This window comes from Lichenostomus cassidix, chromosome 12, assembly GCF_008360975.1.
Source record: "Lichenostomus cassidix isolate B80296 chromosome 12, HeHo_3.0, whole genome shotgun sequence".
Taxonomy (NCBI): Eukaryota; Metazoa; Chordata; class Aves; order Passeriformes; family Meliphagidae; genus Lichenostomus; species Lichenostomus cassidix.
The window spans coordinates 15,364,685-15,382,100 of record NC_139493.1 but is presented as its reverse complement, the minus strand read 5'-3'; the positions used below and the strand labels follow the sequence as shown (position 1 = coordinate 15,382,100).

The 17,416-nt window shown below is 58.3% G+C and overlaps 1 protein-coding gene across 2 annotated transcripts in view; it reads left to right on the top strand.

Moving 5' to 3' along the window:
* The window catches only part of CACNA2D2 (calcium voltage-gated channel auxiliary subunit alpha2delta 2), a 211,865-nt gene that overhangs the window by 187,408 nt on the left and 7,041 nt on the right, over positions 1-17,416 (top strand). For both annotated transcript variants that reach the window (XM_085072907.1, XM_085072908.1), the window contains 17 exons: positions 1,697-1,828; positions 2,099-2,156; positions 4,225-4,275; positions 4,447-4,546; positions 5,306-5,464; positions 5,976-6,083; positions 6,792-6,870; positions 7,030-7,079; positions 7,939-8,028; positions 8,353-8,421; positions 8,853-8,927; positions 9,409-9,483; positions 9,653-9,724; positions 10,029-10,100; positions 10,277-10,338; positions 12,092-12,168; positions 15,677-15,737. In XM_085072907.1, the coding sequence (XP_084929033.1) occupies positions 1,697-1,828; positions 2,099-2,156; positions 4,225-4,275; positions 4,447-4,546; positions 5,306-5,464; positions 5,976-6,083; positions 6,792-6,870; positions 7,030-7,079; positions 7,939-8,028; positions 8,353-8,421; positions 8,853-8,927; positions 9,409-9,483; positions 9,653-9,724; positions 10,029-10,100; positions 10,277-10,338; positions 12,092-12,168; positions 15,677-15,737 (1,390 nt within the window). The remainder of the gene's footprint in view (positions 1-1,696; positions 1,829-2,098; positions 2,157-4,224; positions 4,276-4,446; positions 4,547-5,305; positions 5,465-5,975; positions 6,084-6,791; positions 6,871-7,029; positions 7,080-7,938; positions 8,029-8,352; positions 8,422-8,852; positions 8,928-9,408; positions 9,484-9,652; positions 9,725-10,028; positions 10,101-10,276; positions 10,339-12,091; positions 12,169-15,676; positions 15,738-17,416) is intronic.

The following is a 17,416-nucleotide window of genomic DNA, read 5'->3' as shown; positions in this document are numbered from 1 at the left end:
TACTCTGATGGGGACAGGGACGAGATGGGGGCAGGGATGGGGATGTCACCAGTGGCGCTGGCAGCTCTGGCCTTCACTGAGGGGGACAGGAGCCATGCACACAGCTTCATCGCTCTGAACACGGAGATTGTAGGGGCTGTATTTGTTCACAGGGATGAAATGGGGCTACATTCATGCCCAGGGAAGGTGTAGGGGCTGCATTCATGCTCAGAGATATTATAAGGGCTGTGCTTGAGCACAGGGAGGACATAGGAGTTGCATTCAGTACAAGCAACTGGTGTGGCTGATGGGCCCCAAGGGTCTGGGCGTGTAGGTGCTGCCAGGGATATCATGGATGTGTCAGGGCCCATTCCAATGTCCAGCTGAGGCTGGCAGCACTGCCCGGGGCTGTTCGAGGCAGGCAGCAACCTGGCAGTCAGCTCATGGCCACTTCTCCTGGGATAAACCACATCCTGTGGCAGAGCCAAACAAGAAATCATCCTAAGTGCCCAGACAACAGCGCTGTGTGTGGGCACAGTGCTGAGGAATGGCTAGGGAGATACGGATAGAGTAAATCATGGTTTGAAGGCATGGTTGCCTGAGGGAAGCACAATTCTTCAGCAGTTGTGCTGGGATAGAGGGATTTAGGATTCAGCCTCAGTAAAACATACCTAAATCTCGCCAATGCCTCGGGACCATGATGAAGGCTCGGATGGGTGATGATGGTGTTTCCAGGAGGGACAAGTGTGGGAGGAAGCCATAGGAGAGCCAAATACACTCCTCAAATGCACCCTGGCTCCTCTGCAGCACTGCGTTGGGTTGTTTTACCCAATGCCAAAGAGATGGGTGCTCCTGGGAGTTCTTGCACCCCAAAAATGCATTGAGGGTCCCCCAGCAGGGATCAGTGCCTGGTCTCAGGGTGCTGCTGGCTCCTTGCTCCTGTGGTGACACTCACCACTGGCTCCTCCATGCCGCAGTCCTGGGGCAACCCAGCACCAGTGGCCATTGTGGGATTCCTCTGGCCTGCTTAGGCCTTGGGGTACCCACAGCATTTGGAGTCCCCCTGAGAGCACAGGGAGGTGCCATCCCAGCTCCCTGCCAGCCAGCCCCATACCTGCCATGCCACACTGCCCCCCCTTCTCTGCCAGCCTCCCTTGATTAATCACAGGCTGGGGCTGCCGGCAGCTTATCTTTTGCTTTAATAGCTGAATAATTTAAAACTGCTGTTTGCCAGCATCTTAATTGCTTTTGTGTCAGGTGCAGGGCCAGTGGGAATGCAGCGTGGGCCTGAGAGGCTGTACATGGCCCATGGGGACACAAGCCGTGGGTTTCCCAGCTGGTGACTGTCCCCAGGGAGTGAGGCTGGCACAGGATGTTTTGCTGCAAAGGGGGTGAGATGGCAGGCTGACTGTCCCCAGTGATGGCTGTGTCTGCCCCAGAGCAGATGGGGACAGTGAGCACTCTGGGGAGCCCTGAAGGATGGCTCATTTCTCCGGGGACAAGGGACAGCAGGTTGGTGCTGGAGTCCTGTGGATGTGGGGGGGTTGGGGGGATGTAGAAGCTGCAAAGCCCCTGTGGGCTTCTTCTTGGAAAGAGGCAGAGGGGACACACCTCTCCCTCTTTGCCATCACTTGGGGATACCACAGTCCCCATCACACCTCAGCCTACCCCCAGCTCCCTCCACCCACCCACCCACTCCTATCTCTGTGTCCCACAGCCACTGTCATCCTCAACGAGTTGAACTGGACACAGGCCCTGGAGGACGTGTTCATCGAGAACCGGAAGGAGGATCCCTCCCTGCTCTGGCAGGTCTTTGGCAGCGCCACTGGTGTCACCCGCTACTACCCTGGTGCGTGGCAGGGGGAGGTTCTGGGGCAGGGGGCTGTGACCCAGGGCAGCTGAGGCACTTCTCACTCTTAGATGTGGATGTGAAACCCACAGGGCCTGGGGGCTGTCTGACACATGTAATTGTACTGTGTCAGAATCCATTGATGTGAGCTCCCCACCAGAGCCTGCTGCTTCCTCAGTGCTGAGCATCCCTCTTTCCTGTCCCCCATGTCCCCCTGTCCCCCACTCCAGGACAGCCCTGCCTTGCTCACCACCTACCTTCTCCCCACAGCCACCCCATGGAGAGCCCCCAATAAGATCGACCTCTATGACGTGCGCCGGCGGCCCTGGTAAGGGGGTGCTGGGTGGGGAGGAGGGTTCTGGCTGGGAGCAGTCAGCTCCCTCCCCTTTTCATTTCATTTTGGCATTGGCAAAGGGACAGCATAACACGGGTATGGGCATCTGAGCTGTGGTGCTTGGCTCTTTCTCTCCTTCCCTCTTCCTGGGAAAGCAGAGCAGGATGGAGAGATAAATCCTTGGGTACAGATGAAAGTGTGGAGAGAGCCCTATGTCCCCTAATCACAGCCATGGCTGCTGGCACTCAGTCCTGGCCAGCATCCCCATCCAAATGAGAAAACAACTAGCTTGGAAACCACGAGTTGGGAGGATGGGGAGAGGAATGGGCAGGCAGCACTAGGCTGTGGCTCAGTGATAGCTGAACAGCCATTTAGCCCACACCAAGTGAGATGGGATTGAATGAGGCTTCCCTTAGCACAGTTGGAGGTGCTGGTGTGGCAGGGCTGGTTATCAGCTGGAGCTGGGGGAGCTGCAGCCCCATCCTGCCCACACTCGCTGCCTAAAACTGCAGTCGTGGAGAGGAGAGTGGGCACAGACCTCTGGCACATGCCCAGGGAGCCCTATATCCCAGGGGATCATCCCCCTGCCCAAACCGGGGGCTGCCCCCTCTCCTTGTCAGAAAATTAATGGCCCTGCTACTATGGTTACTTGGGTTTGATTGCTCCACATTAATTATTAACTGTTCCCTGCCGGGGTGTTTGCACAGGTTATTACAGAGCAGGGACTAGAAGGTTGTTTTGGGGCAGGGGCTGCTGATATGTATGGGGGCTTTTGAGCCCAGTTAGGCCAGCTTCCTGCCCACTAGCCAGGCTGGCCACCTGCTTCCACATCCAGCCATGGAATAGCAGCAGCACCCTTTGGACTAGGGGCAGCACACCCCCGCTTTGGGATCCTCTCCTGCACTCACGCCTGGGTTCCAAGCAGGACCTTCAGTGCTCTGGGGCCATGATTTTGCCTGCAGCCGTGGGGCCATGGTTGCCACTCACCCACCTTCCCCTCCCTTGATGAATGGCCCCATTAACCACAGCCGTCTCCTGCCGAGCCCAGGGTATTCATCCGAGCCGGGCAGCCAGAGATGGATGTGCTGCCACAACCCATTATGGGCAGCATCTTAGTCGGGCTCTGTGCTGCACCGACAGCCCAGCCTGGGGAGCAGAGCCCCCACCCTGCTGGCAGAGAGAAGGCTCATGGGCAGCTGCCTGTCCTGCACCCCAACATGAGAGGAAGGTGCTGGGGGGGTGCTGTACCCATGTCATGAGGGCCCCATGTGCCAGCATCCCGCATCCCGCCCGGGTAATCATTTGTAATTAGGGAACATCAGGCCCTGGGATTAACAATCAGAGCCTGCCCCTTCCTCAGTCCTTCCCAGTAGTGGTGAGTAATTGATACTAATAGCACACTAATTAATTCACGCAAGGCCTGATCCTGATCACCCAATAATGAGGCTCCCTTGGCCTTCAGCCATGGCAGGATCAGGCCTTAGCAATGGGGTGGTGAGGTGGGGCTGTGCCTGGCTGTGTCTGGGATGAGATGGGTGCTGAGCACAGTGCAAGCCCCCTCCCACACCGGATGGCACAGCAGGGCTGGGATGAGGAAGGGTTCCCTAATTGTTTTCAGTGGGGAAGATTTACGCAGTGTTATTATTTTTCCTCCTTGCAGCTAAAAATAACCTAATCAGCCTGGCCTTTGGAGCTACCAGGGGGGTAAATAGCATCTTAATATGGATGTGTGTGTCAGCATAATCAGCACGCAGGAAAGGGCCTGTGATGATGGAAGAGTTTAGCATTTAGAGCTCATTAGGCTGACACGGTGCGGAGCAGCGGTCGCTGGCCGTCTGCTGTGCTGTGCCACAGGAGCTGTGTCCTCGCCTCCACCTGCCCACAGCCACCCTGTCCCTGCTCCTTGACACAGGGTCACCACAGCCCCGGGTGCCTGGGGGCTCCCAACATGGCTCCCCAGTGCCTGTGCCCTGGCAGAGCTTTCCTCTTGGACTGCGCCCAGCATAGTCAGGGTCCCCCCCAAAATGAGTCAACCCTGCTGACCCCACTCTGTACCCCGCAGGTACATCCAAGGTGCCTCCTCCCCAAAGGACATGGTCATCATTGTGGACGTGTGAGTACACGGTGGGGGCTACGGCTGGGCTGAGACAGGCCAGGATGGTGACACAGCTCACCAAGGTGCCACTGTCCTACCAGTGGCCACAGGAAAGCTGTGTGGGACATCACTGGCAGGGAGCCCTGTGCTCCCTTGCTGCCAAGCCCCCAGCACCCCTGTCTCCTGCAGGAGTGGCAGTGTGAGCGGCCTCACCCTCAAGCTGATGAAGACCTCAGTCTATGAGATGCTGGACACCCTCTCAGATGATGACTATGTCAATGTGGCTTCGGTGAGTGTCATGGGGCGAGCAGAAGGGCTGTGCCCCCTGGGACCTCCTAGCTCCCCAGCACAGGAGCCCTTTGCCCCCACACCCACCTGGCTAAGAGCTCTTCAGACAGAAATATCATTTTTTGTCTTCTTAACCACCCACCTGCACATAAGCAGGGAATTGACTGCTCATAGCTCGGCACACAAAAGCTGCCCCCATCATGGGGCATTTGGCAGAGATGTTCGTGGGTGATCCCAACCGGCCACCTCCTGTCCATCGCCAGCCACTGACACCTTGCAGCCCACGGCTATGTCACCAGCTCGTGACCTCTGTGCGTCACTGGGTGCCCAGCCCATGCTGGCCCTCCCCTGTCTGGCCACCAGCACTAATTAACGTGTCTGGCCTGGCTCTGTTAGCTGCATCACCGCTCCCCTAATGAATGGGCCCCATTGCCAGTAAATGGAGCCGTAAGTGAGAGGCAGCACCTGCTCCTGCTGACGGCACAGCACAGCTGCTTGCAAAAGCTGGGGGGTCCTGCAGAAGTGAGGGTGCAGGCAAACTCTGTGCTGCCAGCACCCAGTGCCAGCACCCACACCACACAGCTCAGTGCTGGATTTGTCCCAAGCCAAGCTTCGGCCTCAGCATCAGCCCTCCCTGGGAGGTGGGACATATCTGGGTCACCTGCTGCCCGTGAGAGCTGACTGTGATGGGTGGCTTGTCCCTGCTGGTGTCTGACCTCTCCCCTTTCTGTGACCCATTCCTCTGCGTTTCGCCTCCCAGTTCAATGAAAAGGCGAAGCCGGTGTCATGCTTCAAGCACCTGGTGCAGGCCAACATCCGGAACAAGAAGGTGTTCAAGGAGGACGTGCAGGGGATGGTGGCCAAGGGCACGACTGACTACAAGGCTGGTTTTGAGTACGCCTTCGACCAGCTGCAGAACGTGAGCTGGGGACCAGGCTGTGGGCTGGGGGACCAGGTGCATCTGTGGGTGCTGGGGACGATGGGACTGCTGGGGACAATGGGACAGCTCCGAGTGCCCGGCTGCTGCCCAGCTCCTGGGGCTTCACTGTGCAGAGGGCTCCTTGTTCTCCTTCTCAATGCTGGGGGAGATGTCCCACCTCCTGGCCTGCTGTAGCCAAGGTTTTGCTGGTGCTGCTCCCCTCTGGGTTATTAAAAGTCAGCAGGGCTGGGTGGAGGGGCCAGACCTGACCAGATGCTGTGCCAAAGGCAAAATAAAGATGAATGGTGCTATTAGGTGCCTAGTGGCATTAGCCACAACATCATTCCCCACGTGACAGCATCCCTTCTCCTGCCCATTCACCCGTCACTTTCACCCCTGGAAAATGGGCTGGGAAGAGAAGGGTTGGGGCCAGCCCTCCTGGCTGCATCCAGCCCTGTGCCCAGCGCTGGTGGCTCCAGGTGTGGCCTCAGCTGCTGTGTCTGCCCCACAGTCCAATATTACACGTGCCAACTGCAACAAGATGATCATGATGTTCACGGATGGCGGTGAGGACCGCGTGCAGGATGTCTTTGAGAAGTACAACTGGCCCAATAAGACGGTGAGAGGCTGTGGGTCTGTGTGCTGGGCTGGGGCTGCTCAGCATGGAGGGAGATGGCTGCTCCAGCTCCATTGCTGGCTTCTGCTCCATGTGTCTCCTTCTCATCCTCCATCCTCAACAGCCTGCTCCTACATGGAGCCGCTGCCCTGGTAATGGGTTGGTAGTTGGCTCCCACCTTGAAGGAGTTATGGTGGGATACTGGGGAGGGAATGGGGCTGGTGGGCTCTCTGAATGCTGGTCCCAAGGGGAGCACACCCCAAGCATGGGGGCAGGGTTGCTGGAAGGCAGACAAACCAGCAGGAAGGTCCCCATTGCTGCCCAGTACCTGGAAACATGTGGGGTGGGGGGGTTGTGGCCCATGTATCACCCTCTGTATCACCCATGTATCGCCATGTATCACTGTGGCCCAGAGAGCACGGACCCCTCTGGGAGCAGCGATGCCCCAGAGCAAGGACCACTGGGGTAGGTGGCTTGAGCCAACACAGTGACAGGACAAGACTGGCCAGGGCCAGGCAAGGAGAGACAGCAGTTCCCTTGCTGCCAGCACAGCCAGCACTTGCAGGAGTCTTCTGGCCACTTGCCCACACTCTGTGTGCCATGGCAGGCAATGCCACGCTGTCGCTGGGGAGGTTGGCATTGGCAGGGAGCACTGGGTGTGGAAAACCAGAGTGCCCAGTGGATGGCACTCAATGCCATGCTCTGTCACAGGTGCGGGTCTTCACCTTTTCTGTGGGGCAGCACAACTACGATGTGACCCCGCTGCAGTGGATGGCCTGTGCCAACAAAGGTGAGCGGGGCTGGCACCCAGCAGGCATGGGGGGGCTGCAAGCTGCTGGGCTCCAGTGTGTGCCACTACCAGCAAAGCACTGGCTGCAGCCCTGGAGGAATGGGCAGCAGAACAGCCAGACTGCTGGATGTCCAGCGGCCTTTCTCTTTCTTTTCCAAGGTTACTACTTTGAAATCCCCTCCATCGGTGCCATCCGCATCAACACGCAGGTACGGCTGGGGGGCCAGGCAGGCAGAGCCCTCCTGGGCTGCCCTGCCTGGGGGTGAGTTCAGGCAGCCCCACTGGGGAGAGCCCACAGGCTGGCAGCCAGCGTGGCAGCAAGCTGGGGAACCGAGCTGAGCCCTCAGACAGGCCCTGCGCTATTGGAATAAGTAATTCATCTTCTGCAGCTCCCCACGGACCTGCTGCCTTTTGAGTGACTAATTATGAAACATCAGGCGTTAATCAGCACAGAGCAGAGCTGAGCGTGGGCACAGCCAAGCCCGGCAGAGCCAGTCGTGTCTTCCCCACACCCTGTCCCACTCCCCCTTTTCTGCCCCTTTTCTGATAAAGAAATATCAGATGTGCACAAGGTGCCATTGAAGGCAGGTGATGAGGGTCCCCAAGCTGGGCAGTCCCTCAGGGCAGGGCTGGCATTGTGGCACAGGGGCTGCCTCCCTGCCCAGAGATCTTGCCTTGGCAAGACAGGAAAAGGGAAACCTATCCCATGGGAAGATCCCAAAAGGCTGGCATTAGCAGCCAGAGAGAGAGTGGTGACATGGTCCAGGCATCATGGAGCAGCCCCAGCCCCGGGAATGGCTGGGAGCTGGGGTCTCTGGCTGGTGTTACCTGGGGAGCCCCTGCCCTTCCTGTGCATGGCCATTGGTGAGCAGCACCTTATGTGCATCTTCATGGGCCTGTTGGGGTCCCAGCTGGAGCCAGTACCCCCAGGTTTGATACAAGCCCCCTCCCCTAGCTCAGCCTGCAGCTGTGGGCCTCACCCCATTAATATTCCCTGGGTTGTCACCGGGTTGGAGCAAGTAGACATCTGGCTGCCACATCATCCCTTCCCATCCTGTGTCCCTGCAGGAGTACCTGGATGTGCTGGGCAGACCCATGGTTCTGGCTGGGAACCGAGCCAAGCAGGTCCAGTGGACCAACGTCTACCAGGATGCCCTGGTAAGGACCCCCCAGCTCTGCGGGGCAAGAAGGGACCCCCAACACCCAGGTGCAGGTGGGGACCATCACCCCTGGGTCCTGCACTGCCCCGAGGGGCATGTGGGTGGGGACACCAGCACCAGGGTCTTGCAAAGGCCCAGGATGCAGCTGGGGACACTGACCCAGGTGTCCCACACAACTCCAGAGTGCAAATGGATGGCAACACTGGCCCCAGGGTCCTACACAGGACATGCCCCATGTCCCCTGTCAGGGGAGTAACCCCCCTCTGCTACTCAGCCCTGAGGCCACTGAGGGGCCATGAGACATCATTCTGTGCTTGCGCAGGGGCTGGGCCTGGTGGTGACAGGAACGTTGCCAGTGTTCAACCTGACAGAGGACAGCAGTGACAGGAAGGTAGGAGACTCTGCTGCTGCTGCCCTGGCTGCACTGGGAGCTCCTGAATGGGGCCACTGTGGGGTGGGGAAGGTGCTCTGGCAATGGGTGCATTGCTGCAAGGGGGACACTGGCATCCCTGGGGTGCTGCCTGCTCCACACTGCCTCCCTGGGGTGACGCCAGGGATGACTTCCATCCCCAGGATCCAAAACGGCCTTGGTTAGTTCTCATGGTTCAATGGGGGCAGCTGCAGTGGGCTGGGGGTCCCTGGGGGGTGCAGTGTCCCATGGGGGGCTGGTACATCTCACCCTGTGACCCTGCAGTATCCAAATCTGACCCATGCATCCCCAGAGAGAGAAGAGGTGTATCCTGCTGCTTACCTGTCCCCGTGCTGGTGGTGGCAGGTGACAGCCCTGCTCCCACCCACCTCCCTCCCTGCATTTCCTTCCAGAACCAGCTCATCCTGGGCGTGATGGGGATTGATGTGGCTCTCAACGACATCAAGAGGCTGACACCGCGTTACAATGTGCGTGGGGGCCCCTTCTCCTCTGTCCCTGCCCTGCACTGCCTGATCCTGGTGTGGAATCCCTCTGATGGAGGCCCCAAACTGTGCCCCAGCACTCCACAGCACTTCCAGAAGCACTGGCACCTAGCAGGAGCCATGGGTGCAGGCAGGGACTGGGACAGGCAGGAGAGCAGGGATCAAAGCTGGGTGATGCTCTGGGACCCAGGGCAGACCTAAAACTTTTGTATGGTCAGCAGCAAATAAACCTTACAGGCCTGGGGAAAGGAGCAGTGGGAGAAATCCAGAGGCAAACTCTCACCCCAGGGATGAGAGATTCCGTTATCCTGAGGAATAGAAATAGATGGATAGAACAGATTGAGCTCTGGGGGTGATGTGGGGTGAACTCTGCCTGCAGAGGTGAGGGTTATCACACCAGCACAGCATGTCATGCTACAGAGCCACCTGGTCAGCCAGCCTCACCCCTCCTCCTGTCCTCCTGCAGCTGGGGGCCAACGGCTACGTCTTTGCCATCGACCTGAACGGCTACGTCCTGCTGCACCCCAACCTGCAGCCCCAGGTGAGGAGGAGCCCAAAGGGGTGGCATCTCTGGGGATTAGCCAGGCCCTGAGGGACACATGACTTCCCAGGGTCCTTAGGAGTAAATTGCGGGATTTGTGCCATTTGTCTGGACTCTGGTGACTGTAGGAGCCCTGAGCCCTTCCCTGGCTCTCCCTTTCTTCCTGCAGATCATCAATTTCCGTGAGCCGGTGACGCTGGACTTCCTGGATGCTGAGCTGGAGGATGAAAACAAAGAGGAGGTGAGCAGACTCAGGGCAGCTTTTGGGGCACAGGCTGGCCCCCTCATCTGCAGTTGCAAAGGGCACTCAGCCCCTCCAACCTGCCCTGGGGAGCGCCTCATCCTCAAGGCCCTGACATAGCTCCCATGGAGCCACAGTGGGGACAGGAGCTGGGCAACTGTCCCCTGGGTACCAGCATGATGAACCTACCCAGGCTGCTCACCCCTGCACCCCACAGGTCCCCAGTGCCACCCCACTGGAGCAGATGCCCACAGGTGCATGGCTGGGCTCTGTGGCCCTCAGTTGCCTCCTCTGTGTTCCGCAGATCCGGAGAAGCATGATTGATGGGAATGACGGGCAGAGATTCATCAAGACCCTCATCAAGTCCCTGGACGAGGTAAAACTGCAGGGGAAAGGGGTCACGGCTGAAATTGTTGCTGTGCCAAGCTCCCAGAACCAGCAGCAGGGATCAGGGGCTGTGTCTGGCACAGGACTGGGAGCCAGGGTCCTGTGTCCCCAAGCCAGTGGAGTCCTGGCACCGCCCAGGCCTGACTGGCTCCCTCTGACCCGCAGCAATACATTGACGAGGTGTTCCGGACCTACACATGGGCTCCCATCAAAAGCACCAACTACAGGTGAGTGCCTCTGCCAGTGCACCCTCACTGCCCTGCACTGGCTGAATCCACACCAGCACAGGGCTGGGTGCTTGTGCCTGCAGCTCCCAAAGTCCCTGAGGCCATCAGGGATGTGTCCCATGGGCTGTAGGGCTGCAAATGCACTGTCACATCATTGCACACAGGCAGTGATGTGCTGGAGGGCACTCCTGAAAGTGCTGCCTGCCAGTGTTAGGTACTGTGGAGCTTGGACATAGTCCCCAGGACTCCAGACAGGCTGCAGGGCTAGTGTGTAAGGGGCTGGACAAGTGACACCCCTGCCACCACCTGCCTGTCCAGCCAGGGGCTCATGCAGGTCCCTGTCTCCTCTAGGGTGGATGACAGTGACATGCCCACCCTGCAGCACAGGCAGTGTCTTCAGAGGCAGAGGAAAGCAAAGTTCTGCATTTATCACCCAGTTTGCAACAGTTAGGACCAACAGATGTATAAGAAAGACCCTGACATTGTAATTTCTGTGCTGTACAACTCATGCTGCCTTCATGCTAGGAGGAGCCATATGGGCTCCCTGTTGCCCAGTGTACCACACTCCTCCTCCTCCTTCTCCTCCTCCTCCTCCTCCTTGACACCCAGCTCAGGAAGGGCTGCCAAGGGTCATAGTCACAACCCAGCACTGCCAGGTGTCCCCAGTGCAGCCCCAGTCCTGTCCCCCATGGTGTCACCCTGCTGGAGCCAAGCAGCGCAGGTGAGGAGGGGACAATGACACAGGGTGACATCTGAAGGATGAAAGCCCCGTGCTCCCATGGCTCCACTCTGCGGCAGGGATATTTCCTGGGTTTCCCTGGAACACCATCAGCACAGGGTGCCACCAACACTGAACAGAAAAAAGCCACCATTCTCTTCCTGACACCTGTGATTTGGGGTGCCACCACCTCTGCTGTGCGTGCTTCGATGCTCAGACCATGCTGCCAGCACAAACAGGGTTTATCTGAAGGGGTGGTTTAGGGAGGAAGCCCAGATCCCAGTGGCTCTGGTGCAGGTGTGACATCTGATGAGAGTCAGGAATGTGGTCCTTGCTCACTTGTTCCTGGCAACACCTGGCAAAAACCCTGTCACCAAAGGCCAGTGGCCACTGCTGCTGGCAGCAAGGAGCCCAGTTCCCTCTGGCAGTATGTCCTGTGGGTTCACGGCCCCAGCACAACCTCCTGCCATCTCCTTTCCCACCCCTGTCCCACACCCTACATGCCAGACTCCTGGCTGGTGGATCCCTCTCCTTCCTGGCTTACCTGGTTCTTAGTGCCTGTATAATGGCTGTCATTGGTTTCTCCTCTCTGGGAAGGCTTTGTCCCTTCTTTCAAGGGCTGTGTCTCTTCCTGCCTTCCTCCCTCACAGGGGTGTCATGTTCCTCTTCCACATGCATCTCCCTTGGTTCCTGGGCTGGCACATCATGCTCATCTCAGCCCTGGCTGGGCAGATGTGAGAAATTCTGTGCTCATGGGTGCTCTCAGGACAGCCCTGGGTCCTTTGGGCATGACCCTGGATGCCCCAGGATGACCCTGGGTGCTCTGGGGGTGACTTTGGATGCCTCAGGACAGCGCTGGCTGCAGTTCCGGGAGAGAAGGATGCAGCAGGCTGTGCAGGGGGCCAGTGGGGCTGCTGCCTGCCATCGCCTGGGTCAAGCTGCTGCCAGCAGGTGCCAGACAGGAACTGGGAGCTGGCCAAAAATTCTGGGTGGGTGTGAAGTCTTACACCAGGTGTCTGCTCTCCCTCTCCACAGCCTGGGGCTGGTTCTGCCTCCTTACAGTACCTACTACATCCAAGCCAACCTCAGTGACCAGATCCTGCAAGTGAAGTGTAAGTAGCCCCTGGCCCTCCCTGCTGCCCTCTCACTCTCCTCCTCACCCCACGCCAGCCCGCGGCTGTCGGGGTGAGAAACACGAAGCAAAGACTTGTGAAAGTTATAGGATCACTGTGAGAGGCAAAATAAAAACTAAAGCTAAGAGGGGCATGAGTAGAGGTGAGCACACAGGGGGCAAGTGAGCTGCCTGCCTGGGGTGCCCCGGGGGGCCAGGGTTTGGTCGTTATGCTTTGCACCCCAGAAGCCCAGCCCGGGGCTGCAGGCAGGCACTGCTGGCGCAGGCAGGGAGGTGCTGCCTGTTCGCCTCCCGGGGATGAGGGATGGCGCTGTAGCAGCCAGGTAATTTGTGAGCCTGGGGAGGTTTGCATGGATCTCTTTAATTTCCTTTAGTTTATTACGATACTTTGGTTTCGATTTAAGCCATTTATTCTTTTTATGAGTTCGGTTTCGATTCGTTTCGATTTTTGTTTGGAATTAATCCGTGTACATGTGTGTTAGCCTGGCCCCCCCTTTCTCTCTCTTTCTCTCTCCCCTGACCCCCAAGCCTTTTCCCCACCTCAGGTCCACGCTGCTCCCAGGGACCCTCTCCCCCATGGGAGAACCGGACCCTTCCCTCACCCCTCTGGTTCCCCATTTCTCCCCCTCGGCCACCCAGGTGGCCCGACCCCAGCCCTGCTCCGGATCCAGCCCCTGCCACCCCCTCCACCCATGGGCAGGAGCCCCCTGTCCCTGTGGGGACGAGGCCAGACTGTCCCCATCCCCGGGAGGGGGGATCCCCCTGTCCTCCCCGGCTCTGCCCACTGTGCCATGCATGCCCCCTGACTCAGTGAGGACATTTTGATATCAAGACTGTTGCAACTGTTTGCTACTGATTCTCATTTTCCTTTGGAGTGTTGAATATATATCTATATATTTCTCTAGTTATATCTTTGCATTTTTTTTGTTCTTATTTCACCGTGGCCTTTTCTTTTCCTTTTGTTACTGGGTTTTTCTTTTGTTTTCTTTTCTTCATGTCGTTTTTTGCAAGAGGTTTCCTTTTGGTATGATTATAATACACAATATTTTTATTCAAACGTCGATTGAATAAAATATTGTTTGTGCCCCCCTTCCCCCTTTCCACCCAACCCCTTTTTTTTTTGTTTGTTGTTTTTTGTTTGTTGTTTTTCTTGCTTTCTCTCTATGGTGGATTCACACAGTTCCAAACATCAAAACAAAGGGCAAGTATTTTCAGTCTCAGACCACTCACCTTCACCACCCCGTCCCCTGCCCCATGTCCAGTCCCCCCCAGCCCCCTGCTTGCCCATCTCCCTGCCCGTTTGCCACGCCGAACCTGCAAACCGCCACCAACTCGCCCTTCCTTCCTTCTCCTTCTCCTCTTCCTCCTCCTCTCCTCCAGTTCCCCCTTTATTTGAAAGCAACATGTCTTGTTCTGTTCATGAGAGCTTTGTCACGAAAATCCCCACTCCCTCCCTGCGCATCACTCCCAAACCTGGTTCGATATCGTTCAAGGGCCGATCTTGTATGAAACTGCCATTTTCGATCCACGAGGTTTTTTGTAGCTAGTTGGATGCCCTGCTCTTTCTCCCCAGTGCTGCCACTTCTTGCTCCTCTTCTCCCGCTCGTCTCCTCCAGCTCCTTCTCCCCCTCTCCTGGCTCCTTTGCTTTCTCCTCCCCAAGACAACTCAATCTGAAAGGGATAGGGCTGTGCAGGGAGCCGGGGGGCTGTGGGGTGGGCACTCAAAAGTGGCAGGGATGGAGGGCAGGTGGGGGACCCAATCCTCCACTGCCACCAGCCTCTGGGACAGGCATTTTGGGGAAAGCCCCCAGGCAGGAATCCTCTGCAGAGATGGGGATGCGACCACCTGGGGCAGTGCCTCCCAGCTGCACAGGTGACAGGGAGCCTGGCCCCATGAGCATGTGGGATGGCTGAGCTCAGGGGTGCCGCACTGCCTACCCCCACAGCTGCTCAGTGGCATTTCCCCTGCCCTAGGGACCAGCATGGCATGAAGCCTCTGGCAGGTACAGTGCTGTCTGTGCCCCTGGGAGCAGCCAAGTTTGAGCCAAAGTCCCACCGAGGCAGGCCAAGGTGCCAAAGTTGGTATCCCCATGCAGTGGAGTGGGACATTGCCCATGTGACACAGGGCAGGATTTGGCCCTTGGTACCTGAGGGGCCCCCTGAGGCTGGACCCACAGCTCCTGCACAGCCCCACAGCGGGCTAGGGGACACCCAGCACACACGGTCCCCATGGGACCTGCCACCACTCTCCATCCCACACAGCACACCCAGCACATGGCACCCACCAGCAGCCTGCCCAGCAGCACCTGCTCCTTGGCACAGGCAGGGAAATGGCGGGGGGCGGGGGGGCAGGGGGCACTGCAGCACAGGAGGGGACATGGGGGACAGGGCCAGGCGGGCAGGACAGTGGGGAGCTGGGAGTGTCAGCCCTGTTCTATCAGCCTTGAGTTGCCTCCTCCCAGCGCCCCTGTGATGGCAATGCTGATGGACCAAGTACGAGTGTTTTGTACTCCTCTCCTTCTCCTCCTCCTCTTCTTCCTCTCATCGGCTTGTACCCAGCCCCTGCCTCCAGCCCTCAGAGAGCAACAGTCCAACCTCTGGCTGTGCCGTGCAATGCACCAGGAGCTGGCGGGAGGGCAAGGGAGTGGCGGTGCCCGTAGGGGGATGATGTTGTCCTCGGGGTGTCCCATAGCACCCTCCATGTACCCCCTAACCTGGCTCACCACTGCGAGCTGTCTCCTCTCCTGGGGGCGTTCCCAGAGCCACCCCAAACCTGCCGGGCTGCACCACCCTGTGAAAGCAGATTGACCTGCGGGCGAGTGTGGGTCCTTGTCCCCATTGGGATCGCACCGCCCCGGGGAGGGAGGGGGCACCAGTGCCCGGCAGCAGAGCCCGTCGGCAGAGCCCGTCACCGCATTGCACGGCCCTGCAGCAGGGCGGGAGCCTCTGGTTGGACTGTCCTCGGCAAGGTTCCCCTCTGGCCATGTTGATGCCTGAAAACTCCTTTTATTTTTTCTCCCGACAACCGAGTGTTCTAGTGATCCTCCTCCGGCCAGGAGCGCAGCATGTGGTTCCCTGCCCTCGCCCACCACCCCTTCCCCGAGAGAGAGACGTCCCCCCGCCCTCCTCAAACATGCATATATATACATGTGCGCACATATATATATGTGTGTGTGTCTGTGTGTCCCTGCGTACCCGCCAGCGGCCGCGCGTACGCAACCGTGCGCCTTCAGCCCGCGACCGAGCAAATTCGAGCCGAGATGGGCAAACCTCTCCTGATTTGGCTCTAACCTTCCTTTCCGTGCGGTGCCAGCAACAGCAGAACGGCCTTTTCTTTCCTCTCTTGTTACCAAGAGCAGCAAATGCCTTTTTTCTTTTTTTTTTTTTGGTTCCCTCCCCTCTCTCTCTCTCTGTCCGTCTCTCTCCCTCCTGGCCCCCGGCGCCACCGTCCCCGCTCCCCGCCGGATAACCTTCCCTTTCTGTTGCAGATTTTGAATCTCTGCTGCCCGCCAACTTTGAGTCGGAGGGACATGTGTTCATTGCTCCCAGGTAGCTTTGCGTGTGCGCTTGCCGAGGTGTGCATCCGCCCCGGCCCCGCTGCCGACCCCACCATCGCCCCCATCCTCGCCTCATCGTGCCTTGTCCCTGCTCCCCGTGCCCTGTGGCTGTGTGTGTCGTGTGCCCGCTCGGCCGCGGGGCTGCCGCCGGGACCCCGGCCCCGCTGCGCCACCCGGTTGCATCCAGCACAGTATATATGCACCCGGTGCAGCCCGACCTCTGCGCGTGCATATATAGGTATAGTTTCTGAAAATCCCTGCCGAGCGAGGGGCCGGCAGCGGCATCATACAGTCGTGCTGGCTGCGGGGGCAAGGGAGAAGGAAGGGGAGGTTTCGGCTCAAATTTGGGATGCCCAGGGGGTTTGGGGACATGAGGACAGCGTAGTGGTTCCTGGACAGTCAAGATATGTGCCCTCCCCTGGACCGTGCCACCCAATCTTTTCAGCTAGCGGGGATGAAGGGCCATCCCTCAGTGGGATGTCTGGGGAGCCCCATGGCTCTGCTACCACCCTGCCCTTCCTGCTACCACAGTGCAATCTCTGAGCAGTCCTAATTAGCATCACCAGCTAATCATCTATCTGCTGATAGGTCATTATAGTAGCTAAACGTCCTGTTAGGGGACGTTTTCTCAGGACTGCAGTAGGTTGAGGCACAACACGGCCACCAGTGAGTACCCCCCACCTTCCCAGCCCACAGCAGCTGTCCCCCACTGACACTAACTCTTGGTAAACCAGCCCAAAATGTACAGTCATTGTGCAGCCCTGGCTTTTGGGGGAGCTTAGTCCCCAGGCTATGTGTGGGCAGTGGGGGTGAGGTCCAGGACACATGGGAGGCAAAGCAGAGTATGAATGAGGAATAGGAAAACCCAGTTATTGAAAATTGGTCTGTAAACACACTAAGGGGGTGGATAGGGAAGTGATGCCCAATTCCAAGGCCCCAGGGGTGGGTCTGCACCCACTGTCCTGCTCAGGCTGCAGTGATGGGTTCAGTGTCTGGTGTGGGGCTCTGCAGACGGTGCAGCTGGAGAAAACAGCAAGCTGTGGAAATCAGGGTGAACCCTTCAGTGTCCCCAGAGCAGCTCCATGAGCACCTTGCTGCCGTGGGTGCTGCCTGGTGTGAGCAGAGGGCGGGGAGGAGCTGTGTGCCGGGGCATGCCCAGCACCTAGGGCGACTGTATGATCTGCTGCTGGCACTGCTGCGCCCATGGGCCACTGGAAATTTTCAGAAACCGTATATCCCCCGTCACCCGTGGGTGTGTGAGTACCTGTATCTGTGCGTGTTGGTGGAGATATTTAGGTGGCTGCTCCCCCCTGACCAGGGGTTGAGGGACTGGGTCAAGCTGGCCAGAGTGCCCCATCTTTTTCAGCTGCCCTTTGGGCATGCTCCCTGCCACTCTTTGCTCCGACATTTGTCCTCTTAATGAGGTTTTTGGCAGAGTCAGGAGCTTGGCAGAGGGGTTGTGAGTGGGGGGAACCCTGAGCACCCCCCACTGTTCACAGCCACACCGCTGAGGATGGGAGGCTCTTGGCATCCTGGGATGGCACTAACCTGTGCCACCAAGTCAGAGCCTCGTCGTGACCGACAGGTTACAGCTGTCCCTGGCATTGGTGGGGCTGGGACTCTGCACTCAGCGTGTTCTAGACTGAAGCAGGGACACAGCACCCTCCATGG